The sequence below is a fragment of the Sitodiplosis mosellana genome, unplaced genomic scaffold (assembly GCF_009176505.1).
Source record: "Sitodiplosis mosellana isolate CC-2019 unplaced genomic scaffold, AAFC_SMos_1.0 Smas_scaffold_38, whole genome shotgun sequence".
Lineage (NCBI taxonomy): Eukaryota > Metazoa > Arthropoda > Insecta > Diptera > Cecidomyiidae > Sitodiplosis > Sitodiplosis mosellana.
Window position 1 is genome coordinate 2,694,903 of NW_022595280.1, and position 17,567 is coordinate 2,712,469.

General features: G+C 37.6%; 1 protein-coding gene across 4 annotated transcripts in view; it reads left to right on the forward strand.

The window, feature by feature from the left end:
* LOC129569659 (rho GTPase-activating protein 7) overlaps positions 1–17,567 on the forward strand; it is a 114,120-nt gene that overhangs the window by 27,093 nt on the left and 69,460 nt on the right. For all 4 annotated transcript variants that reach the window (XM_055448744.1, XM_055448746.1, XM_055448745.1 and 1 more), the window contains exon 2: positions 16,382–17,120. In XM_055448744.1, the coding sequence (XP_055304719.1) occupies positions 16,463–17,120 (658 nt within the window). In that variant the 5' untranslated portion in view covers positions 16,382–16,462. The remainder of the gene's footprint in view (positions 1–16,381; positions 17,121–17,567) is intronic.

A 17,567-nucleotide genomic window follows, 5' to 3' on the forward strand; every position in this document is an offset into this window, starting at 1 on the left:
TCCAAATATAGAAGTTTGACTGCAGCGAATCAACAACAACAGCCAGACGCATGCAGCAAAACAACAAAAGAAATTGCAGAGTGAAACGAAGAATAAAAAAAAAAACGAAAGTGAGATAATGACCGATTCCATGCGTAAAACATAAATTTGCTTTCAATATATTTCTACATTCGGTTAAAAAGATGCGAATGCAAAAAAGCGTGAAAGAAATTTCGCGGCGTGCAAGAAACCGCAAAACGCATTAAACAGTTATACATTTCGCCCAGCTAACGAAGCATAAGCATTTCATTTTCGTGCTGAAATCATATGCGCGCATATTTGCAACAACAACGAAAAAATAAAGTGCGAATAAATTTTTATGGGGGCCCGAAAAAGGGAATGAACAACACTCATTCAATGCAGATTGTTTTCATGTTCGAACATTTGAACGATCGCGTTTTTTCCTTTTTCATTCGAAGCAACAGTTACAAAGTCGCGAATTTCGGGTGATTTTTGACGATGAGCGGAACAAATATGGTGCGTGTTTAAGTGGTTGTTTTTTGGACGTGCATTTTTTTCTGTTGGCCCACGGCTACTATTGTTAGAAAGTGGCGATTTTATTTGATAAAAACAACAACAATCTGGAGTTTAATTTTATTTGTTGCTGAAATTTTTTTGCTGAGCGGTCGAAGCCTTTTATAAAATTTAATCGCAACAACATCGAGTACAAAGCGCAGAAAATGTGCAAAAAATAATCGAAATCTCTTCCAACTCTTTGGGAAAATCCATTGAGGTTTCGTTCCATTAAAAAATAGTCCATTCGCGAAATAAAATTTCGTGGTTGGCTAAATGGCAAATGCCAGCACACAGAGAGGAAAAAAAATAGATCGATATAATGTAAAGTGAATGGATGGAGAGCAACACATTTGGTTATGGTACATTTAAAAAAAAGAGCAATGTAATTAGATTTCAAAAAGAGTTACAGCACAAACAAAACCGCCACCAATGGCTTCATTTCCAAGCGTATCACAAAAGCGCCAGTAGCAGCAGCAGAAAACAACTTGATTAATCAGCAACGTTTGATACATTTAAATTTTAAATTAGTTGCCTTTTAATGGAAACGAAATGAACGAGCGAACGTGCAGAGTTGATGTACTTGTGAAGTGACCTCTTATTAGTCTTGATAATGCTTTTTGCTCTGTGAGTTTTTTTTTCATATGCTCTCTCCTTTTTTTTCTCTCTCGCTCAACACATGTTGCTTTGTGCATCGAAAAAAAGACCGTATGATAATGTGAGGCAAAACAGAGCGAAAGACACGAGAAAAAAAAATCTGTCAACGAGAGAGAAAAACTCGGACACATTGATTGCAACGAACAATGTTGAAACGTGAACAAGAGTGCGCACTCGCACTCGCGCGCTTACATACATACTTGAATGCGACACGAAGTAATCAAGAAAACAATTTGAAATTTTTAACAATTCAATTGATTCAAGCATTCGCGTACTGAATCGTGGCATGTAGATAAAAGAGCCAAGAGAAACCCTAAACCACTTACAGCTCGTATTTCGTATTGAGCAATTCAGGCAGCGGCTGATTTGTAGTGTCTATTGATGTGGATTGAGAGAGAGAGTGCCACCGCCGTTACATTCGTACTATTGTGATATGATCTGGAATTTTATAAAAGCAATTAATGGTATTTTTCCTCTTAATTGTCTCTGCCATTCCAAGTGTTATTCGATTTGGCCTCACAAAGTATGGGATGATTAATTGTTGTTTTTTATCTTGCTCGTAGAATGGGCGGCATTTTTATTCTCTCTCGTCAGATCCATCTCAAAATTGTGTATTCAGCTCAATTCATTTCGCAAAACATGAATCGAATGTAGAAAAAACACTAAATGATTTTGAAATATCAAAACTGACATTAATCGCGTTTGTATCTTTCGTCTTGTGGAAGAGATGAGCTGCTAATGTGACATAGACCTAACATCCTTCATAGTTTATTCATGGCTGCTGTTGGCACTGCACGCAATCTCACGCGCCTTTATTCTACCGTTTGATCGTCATCACAGTAGGATTTTTTTTCATCTACAGAGGTGTCAAGGCGCACGATTCTCACTCGGTGAGAAAGCGAGAATTATAAAATATCCATAAAATCTCGAACAAATGAGGCGAAAGAACGTTTGAAGTCGCATCGCATCATAAATAAGATTATTCTTTTATATTTCACTTCCTTTTAGATAAACCCGACGAAAATAAAAAAAACTCATATTACAAATCGTGTATGACAGAGAGAAAAAAAGGGTCTTCAAGCTAATATATATTGCTGTCATTGTTATAATATTTTCGAGTGTCATTCGAGTTGAAACTGATTTCGTGATGAGGCACTCGCAGCTCAACTACTATCGGATCGAATTAAATGCGGCGACTTCATCTTGACCCGCCGCCGATCGCGTTTTATTCTTTACTCAAATGAAAAATAAAAAAAATCAAATCATGACGAGGATCATTGTAGTCATTTTCATTTTATTTAGTTGGAAAAATGAACAAAATAGAAAAAAGGTCATTTGAAATGCGATGTAAAATAATCCGTATCAAAGACATGGACGAAAGAAAAAAATGTGTGCTTTGAAAGAAAATTGATTTAACGCCTTTTACGACACCATGTGAAAGCATAAATTTGAGTTTTGTTAGTGTTTCTTGCGCGCGCCGTCTTGCAACACCCAACATTTGTGCTATTGCACCATGTTCCATGCAATAACCAAAGATGAATAGTGTCAAAATGTGAGAAGAATGCGGCGCGCAATAGCGAATCGATCCGATCATGTCTCTTTTTCTTCCGCTGTTATTTTTTTCTTTCTACCCAGAAATCGAGTTGAGTCATGCGCCGTCGCTGCCATCGTGTTCTCGCAATTGCACGTTTATTGGAAATGCCATTCAGAAGGAAAAGTGTGACCGACTCGAGGCGTTTCGTGCCATAATATTCATCAATACGAACATTAAGAGAAGAAAAAATCAAACAAAAACTTTTACTAATAAATTACAACGAACGAAAGAAAAAACACTCTCTTAAGTGATGCCATTTGCGAAAATTGCCAAGTTCATAACGGCATTTACTCCTTCATCTTAAGCCTCGTATCGTAAACAAAAAGCCAATTTAACACTTGCAAATGCGCGTCTGTGTGCCGCGTGTTTTTTTATGGAGAAAAATTTAAACGGAAAATAATTGCGACAAATATTGATGAGTTCGGCTATTGCCGGCTCGATTCCGAATGAATGAAACGATTAGAGAACAATTTTCTAATTTGGATGCACGCTGTGCCATGGCTACTCTTCCTCCGGTTTCGGTGTGTGTAATGAGTCTGTGGTGGAACCCCCTGAGCTGGACGAACCAGGTAGACAGAATTTATTATCAAAATTATTTCTCAATTGCGACACGGCGACGAGCGCGTATCGAATGAGACATTCATTACAATGATGGAAATGAAGGGAAAAAAAGCCACACGTGTTTTGAACGGTGTACGGTACGCAAGGCAACCAGCAGATGGACCTCATTAACCGAAATGAAAAATATCAAATTTGTGTAAATGGTTGATGCTGACTGCTCTTATCCCTCTTTTCTTTTTCTCTCTCTATCTCTCTCTCAGCCACGCGCGCGCGGTCATTTGAGAATGAATGAAGAAAATAAGCGGCCGGTATTTTGGTTTTGTTTGAATAGGCATTTAGCAATGCACATCATTTGAAATGTGCGTCTGTTTCATGTTTCATGCCGTAGATTCGATGGTATTTTGCTGAATTATGAGCGCATATAAATATTTCTCTGCCGTAAATGACCGCTGCCGCCGCCGCATTGCTTTCAGCATGCGTGTTTAGGAGTTAGGCTCGAAGTAGGCTTGTTAATCAACCAAATAAATAAAACAGCATGCGTTGAAGATCTAATTTTGGTTCGTTTAAATCGTTTCTGACTTGAACATATCGCTTGTTAACCCATTACAACTGATGATGGGCAACGAGACAAAATCCAGCAACGCTTTCGAAATGCGTGCCAGAGCGAGCGAGCGCGCGCGCACGTGAACGCTGCTCGTCGAGCACACATTCAATTAGCATTGTGTTTGGAAGTGGTTTGTCGAACCGAGGGGATATGATCAATATTTTGGTGTTGAAATTGAAAACGTTTTCCATTTTTCATGGGGTTAGTTAATGATGTGCGCGGTTTTAATTGCATTTGTAGTTTTCGGCGCCAAAAGCGATTTTTTTTATGCGCACGACACACACAAACCACATGATCACTTTATTCAGTGCATTGCGCGACATGTGCAACGAACAAGAAATAAAAGGAATCAGTTCTTAAGAATATTTATAACGACTATCATTTTTAAATGAACACATTTCGAACTAGCTGAAGACGAAAAAAAAAACTAACACATACACAAACCTCAACTAATCGCTTTAAGAATCTTTTGTTTGTTATCGCGCGAGTACTGCGGAGCTTAAGTCTGATGTTGTTTTCTGTTTACTGGGGGGGAAAAAATAGTTTTGTTAAGCTCTGGCACTTACATTGCAATATTTATGCAAATGATTCCAACGGAAGATACCTTGCGAGAACGAATCGAGAGACGATCATCGTCGTTCCTTTTTTTCAGGCCAAACGCGGCTCAACATGTTCACTCATTCAACGAGTGTAATATTTTTGTTATCTCTTCAGTTACATGGTTTCATTTTGTAGCGAAAGCCATAAAACTGAATTAATTTCGAACATGAATAAAATTAGAAAAAGTACAAGCCTGTCGCTTGGCCTCTCGAAATACAAATGTTGGGTCGTTTGCTGAAATCGGAAAATTCCGAGGAAAAAAAACGTACAAGAATCGAATTGAACGCAACAAAGATGGTATCGTAATCCGTGTAAGTGATAAATGTTCGACAAATGCCATTCGATTTTAAAACAAATGCTGGAACGCAAAATTGCTGGCTGTTTTCAATGGCCAAGCTCTGGCTGTTAACATCTGTGATACATTTTAGCACGAAAATGTTACTTTTTAAATGATAATTAGCGAATCCATTCTTCCGGCCTTGAACGCACTCTCCCAATATTCATATTTAGCCGCCTCATACACACACACACACACACACACGGAAAAATGCATGAATGTGCCGCAAAATTGCCAAACAATTTTTCACGGTTCTTAACAGCCACAGTGCGCTGACTCCTTTATACCTTTATTGCTTGTGTTGCTCGATTTGCGAATGAAAAAACGGCGCACCGCCAAAGTATGAAGTTCACATCAAAACAAAATTGAATTAATATTCCTTTTTGCCTTGTTGTAGGCCGCATTCGCACAAAGTCAGCTACGTAATTTGTGGTAAGACACAGGCAAAACACGAAGAACAACATCTACCCAACGAAGAGAAGAAAAAAACACGCACATCTCTCCGCGCGAGAGAGAGGCTTTGCGATGATTGTTGTGGATACTGTTGAGATTATTCTTGGAAACCCTATTATTATTGATTTATGACCTTTTATTTTATTAGCGTTTTGCAGTGCCATTTTTCCTGCTCTGGTTTATCATTTCGGGCCCGCGATTCATTTGTTTTTTTTTTGTTTTCGTCGGTTCGTGGTCTTGCAGCACCTTGACGCACGGCCACAAAACATTCATTACAGCTGCATTGGCTGTAAATTGAACACGAGCCTTTTTTTTGAATTATTGCCTTCGACGTTGCAACAAATTTTTCCTCTTATTCGCCTACGCACACCGCGCGCATTGCGCGATTCACATTTGCCGCCACAAATTTATGAAGATAATTTGCGGGAATTAGGTGAAACAAGTCCAACTTCCAATTGGTGTACGATTTGGGAAATTACGTTTTGAAACATTGCAACAATTATTTCACTTCCTATTTACAGCGATTTCAATTGCCTCTTGACCTTATTGTGCCAGCGGCGCAATTTGTCGATGACTTTTTAAATGGTTTTCTTTTAAATCCGATAGCTGTGTTGTTTGCTCGAGGAATTAATAGTCGACAAAGAGACCAATAGTAGAGAGAGGAGAAAAAATCCAGCGGTTCTTCGACGTGGGAAGTGATGCAACTGAATTTTTTTTTCACTCTTCAAGTGTTTTAACAAAGCTCTTAATGAGCATGAAATAATTGGTCAGTGGGCAAAGAGATTTTGCTCGTTATACGGAGATTTATTCAATTTATAACGATTACGATGTTTCATTCCAATTTGCTTGGATTTTCTTTCCTCTAAATCGGCTCTGAGCATCGTTATTTGGCGTCATTGAGAATACACTCTATAAATATCTCTGTGTAAATCGTAAATACGATTTTGTTTTCTGTTTGAAGCGGACAAAAAAATGAACTCAATTTCATTTGATTAATTCGCCTTGGTCGGCTGGTCTCGTCTGTAATTTTATGCTTATGTAATTATTTTTCGAAACGCACAAAAAAAAAAAATTCCAATCAAATGGCATGATGAAGATGATTTTGAGGTACAATTTAAGTGGTCTTAAAAAAAAGAACTCTTCATTCGGCAAATCAAATCCAATGATTATTTTGACACACCAATGAAGACGAGGGAAAAAACACTCTCTCAATTTTGGCATTTGCGTTCCAAAAAAAAGAAGATAAATGATTGACGTGCTGGCCCCACAAATTAGAAGTCTTTTTTCATATTTTTTACCAAGTCATTCGGTCATTAGCGATCGCATTTGGCATGAATGTGTACATACACACAATGAAACGCACATCAGTTGGAACGAAATAAACGAAATTGTTTTAAATGAAACTCAATCAAAGGAAGTCCAAATCTATATATCACACTCCATGATGACGACGAACATATCACATCATTAACCGAAAAGGTTATTTGGTTTTCGGTCCAAAAAAAAATTAACAGAGAAACAAAAACAACGAGTACTTTTTTCCAAGAGACAATGCTACAAACGATGCCTATTGTTTGATTTACACAGATTATTGAGGTTGTGCTATTAAAATGCCAAATACATTGCTCAAGACAATAGCTGTTGACTTACACCGAGAGAGAGAGATATATACATAAAAACACTTGAAAAATCACACACGAACAAATCTACTAGAAGACAAAATGTTATTGCAACACCTTGATGAGGCAGCGACTACAAGCGAACAATGTTTCTATTGTGTACTGAAAACATTTCATTATAATTCCGACGAAAAAAAAACACACATAACGAGAAACATTTTCATGCTGGTCTTTTTTTTCGGTTCGTCTAGTATTTTGACGCGAGTAAAAAAGATTACAAGAACTATGCATGCCAAAGGCCCTAATGAATCTAACGATAATATTTACATGAGAGTTTTTTTTTCGAAAAGAAGGCGAATTTTGTTGGAGATTTGTATCTTGAAAATTATACGATGTGGCGATATATTCAATTCAAGCTTCAAATTCAATGGTATTAGTGAAGTGGCAGTTCGATCATGGCCTTGAACTCACTCCACTGTTCTCATACACACAAACACCACACTTCTACGTACGATCAATCCCGAACGACAACAATGCCATTTCACGTTCCTGGTTGCTGTTATTATTTTTTTTTTTTTATTCATAAGTGTTTATATCGCATTTGATTCGCCACGGTTGTGTGTTCGATGTGTCGAAATTGCGACTCGATGTCGTTCTTGAAATGTCTTTTCTTTAATCAAGCTAATTCTTTTCACTTGCGTTTTCGCTCTCTTCACAAACAATCTGCGTGTTCGAATCATTTTATTTATTCAGCCGATTCTGTTTTTATAAATATAAAAATATCAACGTATTATTCGAAGAGTGTCATAAAAAGGTGGAAAATACACTCAACCGTTTCGATCACACAAGATCTGCGATCCCACGATCGGTCATAAACATGTTTCTTTCTCATTTTTAATTGTGTCCACTTCGGTGTGTAATATAAATTTTGCAGTTTCAGTTTTTTCTGGGATTACGTGTTACATTCCTTTCGATTCCTTGGCACGTTGGAAAAAGTCACACATTCGAAAAGGTCAGTTCATTGACAAATTTTTCACTGCACGGAGCCAGTTTAATTACTCTGAGTGCAGGAAATAATATCGTTTGAATGTGTTGAGCTTCTTTTTTAAATCCGAGACAAAAACACACGAACGTTAAAAATTCTTTATGTTTTTCCATAAATTAGATGTATTTTTCGTCTGTCGCGCGATGCATCGAGGATTAGTTGGAATGCAGTTGAACGCACGTAATACTACTTTACAGATAAATCCTCAAAAGCAATTCAAATGCACAAATTATAGCTTTCTTGTTTAGGGATGCAACCACGCGTTATCTTCTGTACCGTCAGTCGTTTCTCTCTTGGAATAGAGAAATAAATTATGTGATATCTTTGTTTGAGACGGGGCTTGATCCCATAATTTTACCGATTATCCCAATTCAAATGCGGTAGAAGAAGCTCAGTTCAGTATCAGTTTCAGTACTTTTCAGCATTCTTTTGCTCTGGTAATCAGAGTTTTAAGTCATTCAATGAGCATTTTCAATAGATTTATGTAAACAAAAGGCGACGGCCATAATCCATGTGGGTGGTTTAAAGAAAAAAACTAATGTTTTTAAATCGACAATTTGAGGATTAGATTCATTTTCTCTTTTTTTTCTATTATGAAAAACAAAGGTTTCTATTATGAATAAAAAAAAACAGATAAACCAAAAAAAAAACGAGTTGAAATAACAAATGGGCCAAGTTCAATGAAGCACGTTCCACCAATTGATCAGATGAATACATTCATCCACATGGTAACCAAATAAATCAAATTATAAACGCGGAATGTTTTAAATCATCGAGTGTTCGAAAAAAAAATTCGACAACGACAATGAAAACAACAACACCGTTTTATGATGAATCTCTTTTGTTTTGACCAAATTGGAATGCGCATGTTCTTCTTTTTTTTTCAAATAACAAATTTTCGAATGAATTGAATTTCAATTTTCATGTCAGTGACATGCGCTGCCTTTTTCTTCCGCAGCGTTCTTATTTTCTTTTTATTCAACAACGTCTGAATATGAATGAAGTGGATATTTACTGCAGCGTCGTGCATTCAAGCGAACGCTAAACAATAGACATTGTTGATTTCGATTGATTGGAGTGTTTATTTCGATAGAATTTGTCATGTCTTTTGTTCTTTTGGTCTGGCTCTCCCTCTTTATCTCTCTCACACACACTTTCCGTGTTTCTCAACTGTTGTCGTACATGTTCGCTGTGGTCTCGCATACAAAATCGCGTATCGACGTAGATTGCTATCGCATTGTGAAATAGATTGTGTGTTGTTGTCGTTACTTGGCTCCTTAGTCACCTCGAATTACCTTTAACCACGGACTACTCCGGTTGTCACCCACACATCAGTGATTTCGTTCGCCTGAAAAAATGATTCAAAACAAATGAAATTCTAAATTACAGCCAGTTCCATAGTTTGTTTGTGTCCTCGTTCTTCTTGGTGGCTGTGTCATTTCTTCGAATCGCAAACGAAAACAAGCACTGCTTTTTTCCTATCGTCTCTTTTTCACTCTTCTCTGCATCTCTTTCGTCTCCTCCACTCTTTCGTTTTCCAAAGAACACAGACGACATAAGAATAAAATCAACGTAGAAATACACGTATAAAAAGATCATTCTTGCACAACGTTTGTGCATTGACTCTTTCATCCTGAGCTATCATTCTTAAATCTCTGGTGAAGAAGAAATGCAAACAATGCACACAATGTTTATAAATTCTTGACACACTCACAAACGCACTGCCACGAGCAGCATTTTATGTGCAACCGCACACTCGCTCTCTTCCTCTGTGTCTTTTCCATCGTCCGTCTTGCTCTTTCTCTGTTGCTATACACAACTCGCAACTCGAATTGTCATTGCACATTCAACTGACTCGTCTCGAAGCATTTTCTTTCCACAGAAATAATATACAAAACAAATAAACTAATCTACCTGGAAATAACACAATTGCTGAACGATGTGTTGATTTGTTTTTGGTTGATATACACGTCTGTCTACGATATTGCTCGTTCTCTTTCTCTCTTGCTCGCCATGATTTGTTTTTATTATTATTTGTGAGCAATAGCATCTCGTAAGCCGCTTCGTTTTGTCTTACAGTATAATCCGCATACACTCTTACTGCCGCTGCCGTCGTCATCGTCATACTATACGTTTTTGGAATTGGCTGCCGTTTTCAGCCTCTTTTTGAACAGGTAAATAGCACACAATGCAACGGTCGATACACTTTTTCTTTGAGCGTACTCGCGCTGTCTTCAACACACATCGCCAAGCACAAAGAGAGAGAGAGAGAGAGAGAGAGAGAGAGAGAGAGAGAGAAAGAGAGAAGAACATTTCCTCGGGTCGGCCGATGTGACAAACGCCACTCCAAAAACCACATTTTTATCTTTCCGCTTGTGTTCTTTTTCAAGTTATGCGCTTATCTATGGCGTGTCGTAATGCCGTTGGATCATTGCTCGCATTTCTAGCTCATTTAAAGTCACTTTTTTTCCTTTTTTCTTTCAATTTTGCTGTTGAAAACAGCAGCTATTTCTTGCGCGCTACTTACACACGAATGCTGAATTGAATTGAATTAAAAGAGCCAGCACAAGCAGATAAACGACGATTCCACGAATTATTAATTCCTTTAAACAGGCAATTTTTTGCTGTTGTGAACAGATGATTGATACTACTGAAGCAATTTTTTTTTTTAATTTGAAGTAAAAGCAAGAAAATTTTCAAATATAAGGCATTTTTGTGATTTTACAGCCAAGTCAAATCTTATGATTTTCCATTGACAAGCAACTTGACCAAATATTTCTGACTAAATCCAATCAACGATGAACAAAAAATCATGTTTGTTAAAAAAATTCCAAACAAACTAGCTCATCAAATATGCATTTCAAATTTTTTAAACAAATTGCTTTGCGAAGTGTTTACGGTTTCCATGCACGTTTCTCGAGCCATGGTTTTCTTTTATCTAATCTGGAATAAAATGAACTTCGTGCGCATTCCGAATGGCGTTTCTGATGAATTTCTAAATCCCAGGCAAATCAACAATAACGACAAATGACAACAATACTATAATCTGAAGTCGGTGAATTTACGGCCATGCGATATTACGTCAAAATCGATCAGTTTCTGATAATAAATTGTTATATCATGCAAAACCGATTTTGATAGCGCACAAAAACCGATTAAAGAAAACCAATTCGATAAAATGGCAAATGATGATGTCATTTCATACGCATTTTTGTGAGAAATGGAATTTTTTCCACTCTCTTTCTCGCGCTCATCTTCTTGAATTTAGAAAAGAACACTGCAAATAAAAGCTAACAAATGTTTTTTTTTCGGCTCTGCGTGAAAGCCATTGAGTTAAAGTTGGATACAGAGCTATTTTTGGAAGCGAATCAATCGGCTGATCGTGGCCATAATGTCATTAGTAGCTAGATGATAAATTGAACATGATTCGGTACTAACATTTTAAACAACTGCTGATCGTTTTCGTATTTGCTTTTGAAGTGTACAGTGTACACTGTACACACAAAAATGACGACCAATTTGTCCAAAAAAAATTGACTGTTTGCGTTATTTGTTTACATTTGGTTGTCGTTTAAGTTTGTTTTTTCGGCATATTTTTTATTGTTCCCTCTTCCGAGTGCTCAACACGTTGATGTCATGCGACACAAATGTCGATTTCGGGAAACCAATTCGAAAATAATTCCGTTCCGATTGAGAACGCGAGAGAGAGAGAGAAGAGAATACTGTTTAATAAAAACGTAGTATTGATACCAATTGGAGTGGCTTTAATTTGTATGTATGTTCGAATAGTTGGTTACTATCGCTAATGTGCGGCGATAAGCGTCCCAGAAATAGTATTTATGATTAGACTTTTAATTAAATTTCATGCTCATCCAATGCTCAAATTTACTATTTATTCTTGGTATAGCGAACCAAAAACTATGACAAAGCCATCCATTGTCAAGCGATTTGATGTTTTTGGTTATCTTATCGTTTTTTTTGGGAAAGCAGAAATTATTATATGTTGGTCAAAAGTACAGATTTTTTGTTTTGTTCGTTCATATTTCGAATTCACGACAGTTGTGAAATGTCTTTTCAACACAGGCTTCATTCATATGTGGTTTCAGGGGCAAATATTATCATCGAAATATTGTTTATGTTTGTGACTCTTTTCGTTGGATTGGTTTGAGTTTCGGGCTATTTCACAATCTCGGCTTTGGATCGGTATCGATTGGGATCGGTTTGGAAAAAAAACGACACTCTAAATACCTGCAATGGCCAGGTACTTTTTCGTACAGATTTTATCCTGCGATAAAGGTTTTGGACTTTGTGCAAAACAAATTACAACGGAGCCTCTGCAAATGGAACTTGAATTGCAAACCTTTCGAAAAATGCATACGAGCAGAGCGCGCACACAAAAATGCAATGAAGCGATTTTACCACAGCCGATTATCGCGCCGGAATATTCGCCTTTGTTTTGTACGCGCCGCAGTGCGCTCTCACTCAATCGCGTCCCGTTGATCAAATTGAGAAAAAGGAAAGCTTCGACCAAATGATATCGCATATGTTAAAATTACATAAACATCCCATTAATTAATTACTCTTTCTCGGTGAACCACAGAGCCAGCCAGCCAGCCAGGCGAGTTTGCGCCGGGCAACAGAACATTCGACCAAAAAATATACCGTTTTGAGTTTGGTGAAAGAGAGAAATACTCTAAATAAAATATTGGCTCGTATTCAAAGCACATTCAACACGAAATGCAAAGTGAATCCGTTCGAATCGCGCGCCGCCAGTTCGATTCACAAAAACAAAACACAACAGGAGAGGAGAAAAAAACAATCTGCAACAACAAAGAGCGGTTATCAACACACATAAATCAAGTTATTTACGATAGTTATCTTTTTCGGGGAGTTGAACAAGAATAATTTATGTGGTTTGTGCGACTGCGCGCACATGTGAAATGCACTATCGAGCAGGAAGTATTTGACGAATACAACAACAACAATCAAATATGGACAAAAGCCCAAGCATAATAAAAGAGATATCACTAGCATAACCATTGTGCACTGGCTCAATCAGGCGTGCGTGCGCGCGCTCTTTCGCCCCAGAAACAGTACGATTTTCGTTGCTCACACAGTCAAACAGGCCAAGCACAATTGCAGATAAGAAAAAATTGGTTTCATGTGAATGCAACAGACGGAAAAAAAATCAAACTAAATGTTGCAATTCAAATTTTTAGCATACATTTTCGAGAGAGAGAGAGAGAAACGTTAATCGATCGCCATTGGATTTTCGATATAAGGCCTGTAATATTTATTTGATTTCTCTCCATTAAGCGGTGAAAATGCACCGCAATTACCTCCCAAAAAAAGGTCCGTCACTTAGTATTTTTCCGAAGAAGGAAAAAAAAACGTGAAATTCCGTGGAAAAAACTGCGGTGATTTCGATCGTTGTTCGATGCATCGGTCTCAAGACGACAATTTTACCACATAAAATGCCCATATATGGAACAAAATTTTTATGTAAAAATATTTCGCTTCTTTCTCTCTCTCTCTCTCACACACAGACAAATTTTCCCGATAAATGTGATAATTATGGCGTTGGATGGTTTGGCACGTAAGCATTCGATGTGCTTGGCCACGCAAAGTGGTTGCGAAAATGTTAATGGCCACAAGAAAAAAAAGAATGAGATGCTAATAAGGATCGAACTGCCAATTGATGACCACCGGATTCATTAATGAAGTTGCGAACGAAATGCGTGTCGTCAACGACATTACAGAAATTATGATTTTTTCACATAAAATGTTGTTGGTTTTGTTTTTGCGCCCTCGTTTGTTGTTATCATAAAATGTTCGCTGATGCGGTTTTGATCGTAAAATGAAAATTAAGAGTACCGTTTCAAATTTACGAAGAAATGAAGTGTCGACAACACCAAGTGTGTGTGTGTGTGTAACAAATAACAAATTGTTTTGAAAAACACAACGGTTAATTCTGGCTGACTCTTGCGAGCGCGAATGAGAAATGTTCGGCCCACGTTGAAATTGTCTATTGTGTTTAAAATCGCACAAATAAACGTACTCCACTCTTCGGGCATACTCTCTCAATAACCTGCTAACGAACCGAACTGTCGAGAAACGACAGCGTTACAACGAATTAGCTCGGCAATCAATTCAAATATTGACATTTTCAAATACGAAAATTTACGAATGAGTTTGTTGTGGCCTGTTTTTTCGTTAAATGTTTGAATGAGCATTTAAATGCATTCTTCGTGCTCATTTTCTTCTTGAAATAGGTTTACAATTCGGTTTTATTTCTTCTTCTTTTTTTCGCACAACTCTGACAACGACCAAACCAATGATTTCGTTTAATAAGTCACGACTTTGTCAAATGTGACAAAAATACTTCAACCACAATCGAAGCTTCGGGCCTGACTTTGGCTTGCAGTCTATATTTCACCGAGCGATACAATCGTCTTTAACAAATCGATACATTTGTTATATATATGTATGTGTACGATTTAATGAATGCATGCAATTATTCATTCCAACACGAACGCCTGTCGTTCTCTGAAACCAACAGTTGTTTTTCTCTTCTTTATTCTTTCGCTTTACATCTAAATGCAATTTCAGACGCGAGACTTCAACAAACCGATCTATTCATGTTTGAAATAGACTTATAACAATTCTCACGCATTGTATCCATCACTCGAAGTGCATCGCCATTGCATTTTCATTTGGGGTATTTGCAATGGGGAAATGTTTACACTTTCTCAATTCAATATTTCGTTTCGTTGCTCGTCAAAAATGTTCTAAGATTTGAATCTTGTGCGACCATTTCTCTCTCCTCGCTTACACCATTCGGAATGCGAAATGCTATAAAGTAAATGCGCAATTCAACGCTGAATTTCAAGCTCTTATGAATGCAAAAGACCATTAATAATTTTGTAAAATGATTTGGTTTGTCTTTGGGCTCAAGCGTGTGCGAGCGAAGGAGTATAAAACGATTGCGTCGCAATTTTCAATTTGTATGGCAATGCGGATAATAGGCATGGAGATTTATGTAAATAGTGAGAAGCAAAAATCTAGTAAACCACACACTCTCTCTCTCGAGATCGCATATTTTACAATCGCTAACACACAAATCACATGACACTCATTCACTCACTCAACACATCAATGAAGTCGAACAATTCAAGCATATTCATCGTCATCTCCCAGTCGCAACACATAAAACTTCTAATTATTGCTATTTTTGTACTGACATTCCAATTCAATTGGAAATTGTTAATTGTAATTAATGTTCATTACACGGTGAATAATGTGCACGCTTATTGTTTTTGTTGTTCCGTTTCTACGGCCTGCTGCTGTATGGAAAAAAAAGTGAACGGTCTTGGTCAAATCATTAATCAATACAGTTTTATCCGTCTTGAATATTTCGCAAATGGCTCACGTCAACTGTCGTATTTGCATAGCCGCTTAAAGGCTACACATACTGGATTGCCGCCTTGTTTTGTTCTCTGTTTGCTCGTTATGCGCGACTTACTGAAATCGCGTCGAGTGTTATTACTGCCGCAGTTGAAGGCCCGTCAATTTGCGATATCAATGATTATTTCTGGCCCGAAAAGAACCAAGCAACGAACGAGCTTTTAAATAGAACGTCATAATATTTTAATTTAAGAGTTCTTAACGATACATTCAGAAAGTTTTGTAATTATGTCGTTTCATTTAATGAAGTTTGTTGTTGCTGTTGTTGACGATGATGATGTGAATGTATCTTGAGAACGTCTCGAATTTTTTTCTCTCCTTTTGCCCATAGTAAAAATAAAGCATGACCACAGAGAGCGAAACGACAGAAAAAATTGAATGATATATGATTCAGTTACACGGTGTATATTTCAACATGGTTCCGTCTTGTTCAGGCCCCGTATCACTTTTTTAGGAACGTTCTTTTGATTAATATTTTTCATTCAAAAAGAAATCGATACCTGTCAAATGAAACTCGATTAATACATAAATCATCTGCGGCGATGCACACACACATACACGCGATATACACGAAGTGATTTCGGCTGTGAGAGAGGTCCCCTTTTTTCTCATGCATGCTTTTCTCTCTCTCTCTCTCTCCCTCTCTCTCTCCCTCTGAGGCGTGCGGTCGCATTCGCTCAAACGGCGGCATACATCAAACGATTCCTATCGATAGCTGTGCATCATAACACTAAAACTGCGTTTAATGTGTCCGAAAATTCTCCGATTTTTTTTTCTTCAGTTCTTTTTAATTGATTGCGGTGGTCATCGTCGCTTTCTCCCAAAAAAAAAACATAAAGCATTATTCATAATTTTACTAATGTATTTTTCATGTTTGTTTCTTTTCAAATTGCAGACCATTTTTCTCTCTCTATCTCAACCTCTCCCTCAGTGTCAGTTCTTGATGGCAAGCCGATGAACATTCAATGGAGCGGAAATGTCCCAAATGCGTGAGATAACGACGATAAATCGGAATTCAAATTCTGATGCGTCTGAAAAGTTGACCAATGGATCGACCGACAACACCACCGCCACATCAGCAGCAGCAGCAGCAGCAGAAGCAGACCAATACTCACTGACAAGTACAATCGTTAAAAGTGATCGCAACAATAATAATGTGATGAAAAAGTCAATGCCACCGCCGTTACCGCCAAAGAGACACCAGCTACGGACCAGCAACAACAGCAACAGCATAACGGCCAAAACAAACACCGATCCAGTGGTGGATAATAATCGCAGTCAATCAAACGGCGACAGCAGCGGCACATCACACGATGCTGTAATAAATCATAACCACGGGCCAAATGCATTGATTGCCCAAAGCAATGAATTGCACAACAAATTATCCAATGTATCAATGTACGAAGATAACGGCAACGGCCACACCAATGGACGGAAAGGTCAACCAAATCGCAATCGTTTAGATAGTGTCACCGATAGCAAAAATGATCTGAAAACAGCTTCTGGTTTCAACGCTGGCACCGTTTCAAGTGATAACAACAAAAAATTGAATGATGATATCGTAGGCCAGTCAAGCGTGGCTGCATCGACGAAAAGCGGCACAAGCAGCGGGATATCACATCACTGTGACAACGGTATGACTATTACTTGTTTAATTCGTTGTTGTTTTGTTTACATTCAAACATTATTACAGCTTGTCTGCCACTAGTTCGCATTTTTTTTTTCATCATCGGTTTGTATTGTGTGCGCTGCTTGAAATTCGATCATTAAAATTTGTCCATGCTCAAGAAATCTCGTTCGGTTGTTGGTTGTGTTCATTTAAAAATTGATGAGAGACATTTAATATTTGCAATTCAATGGACGCTTTGTACATGTGACCATTTGCAAATTGTGCGCTGTTTTAGTTGAATCGATTTCATTTTATCACTCTAGAATTTTACATTTTTCATGTTTGCTATTTTGTTCATTGTTTTTTTTTCTCTTCAAACTCTATGCCCATGAAAACCAACTCTTTTTAAAGTCGACACGTACAAAACGAACGAACGATCGAGCGAATGCAATGCAAATCGTCAAATTATTCG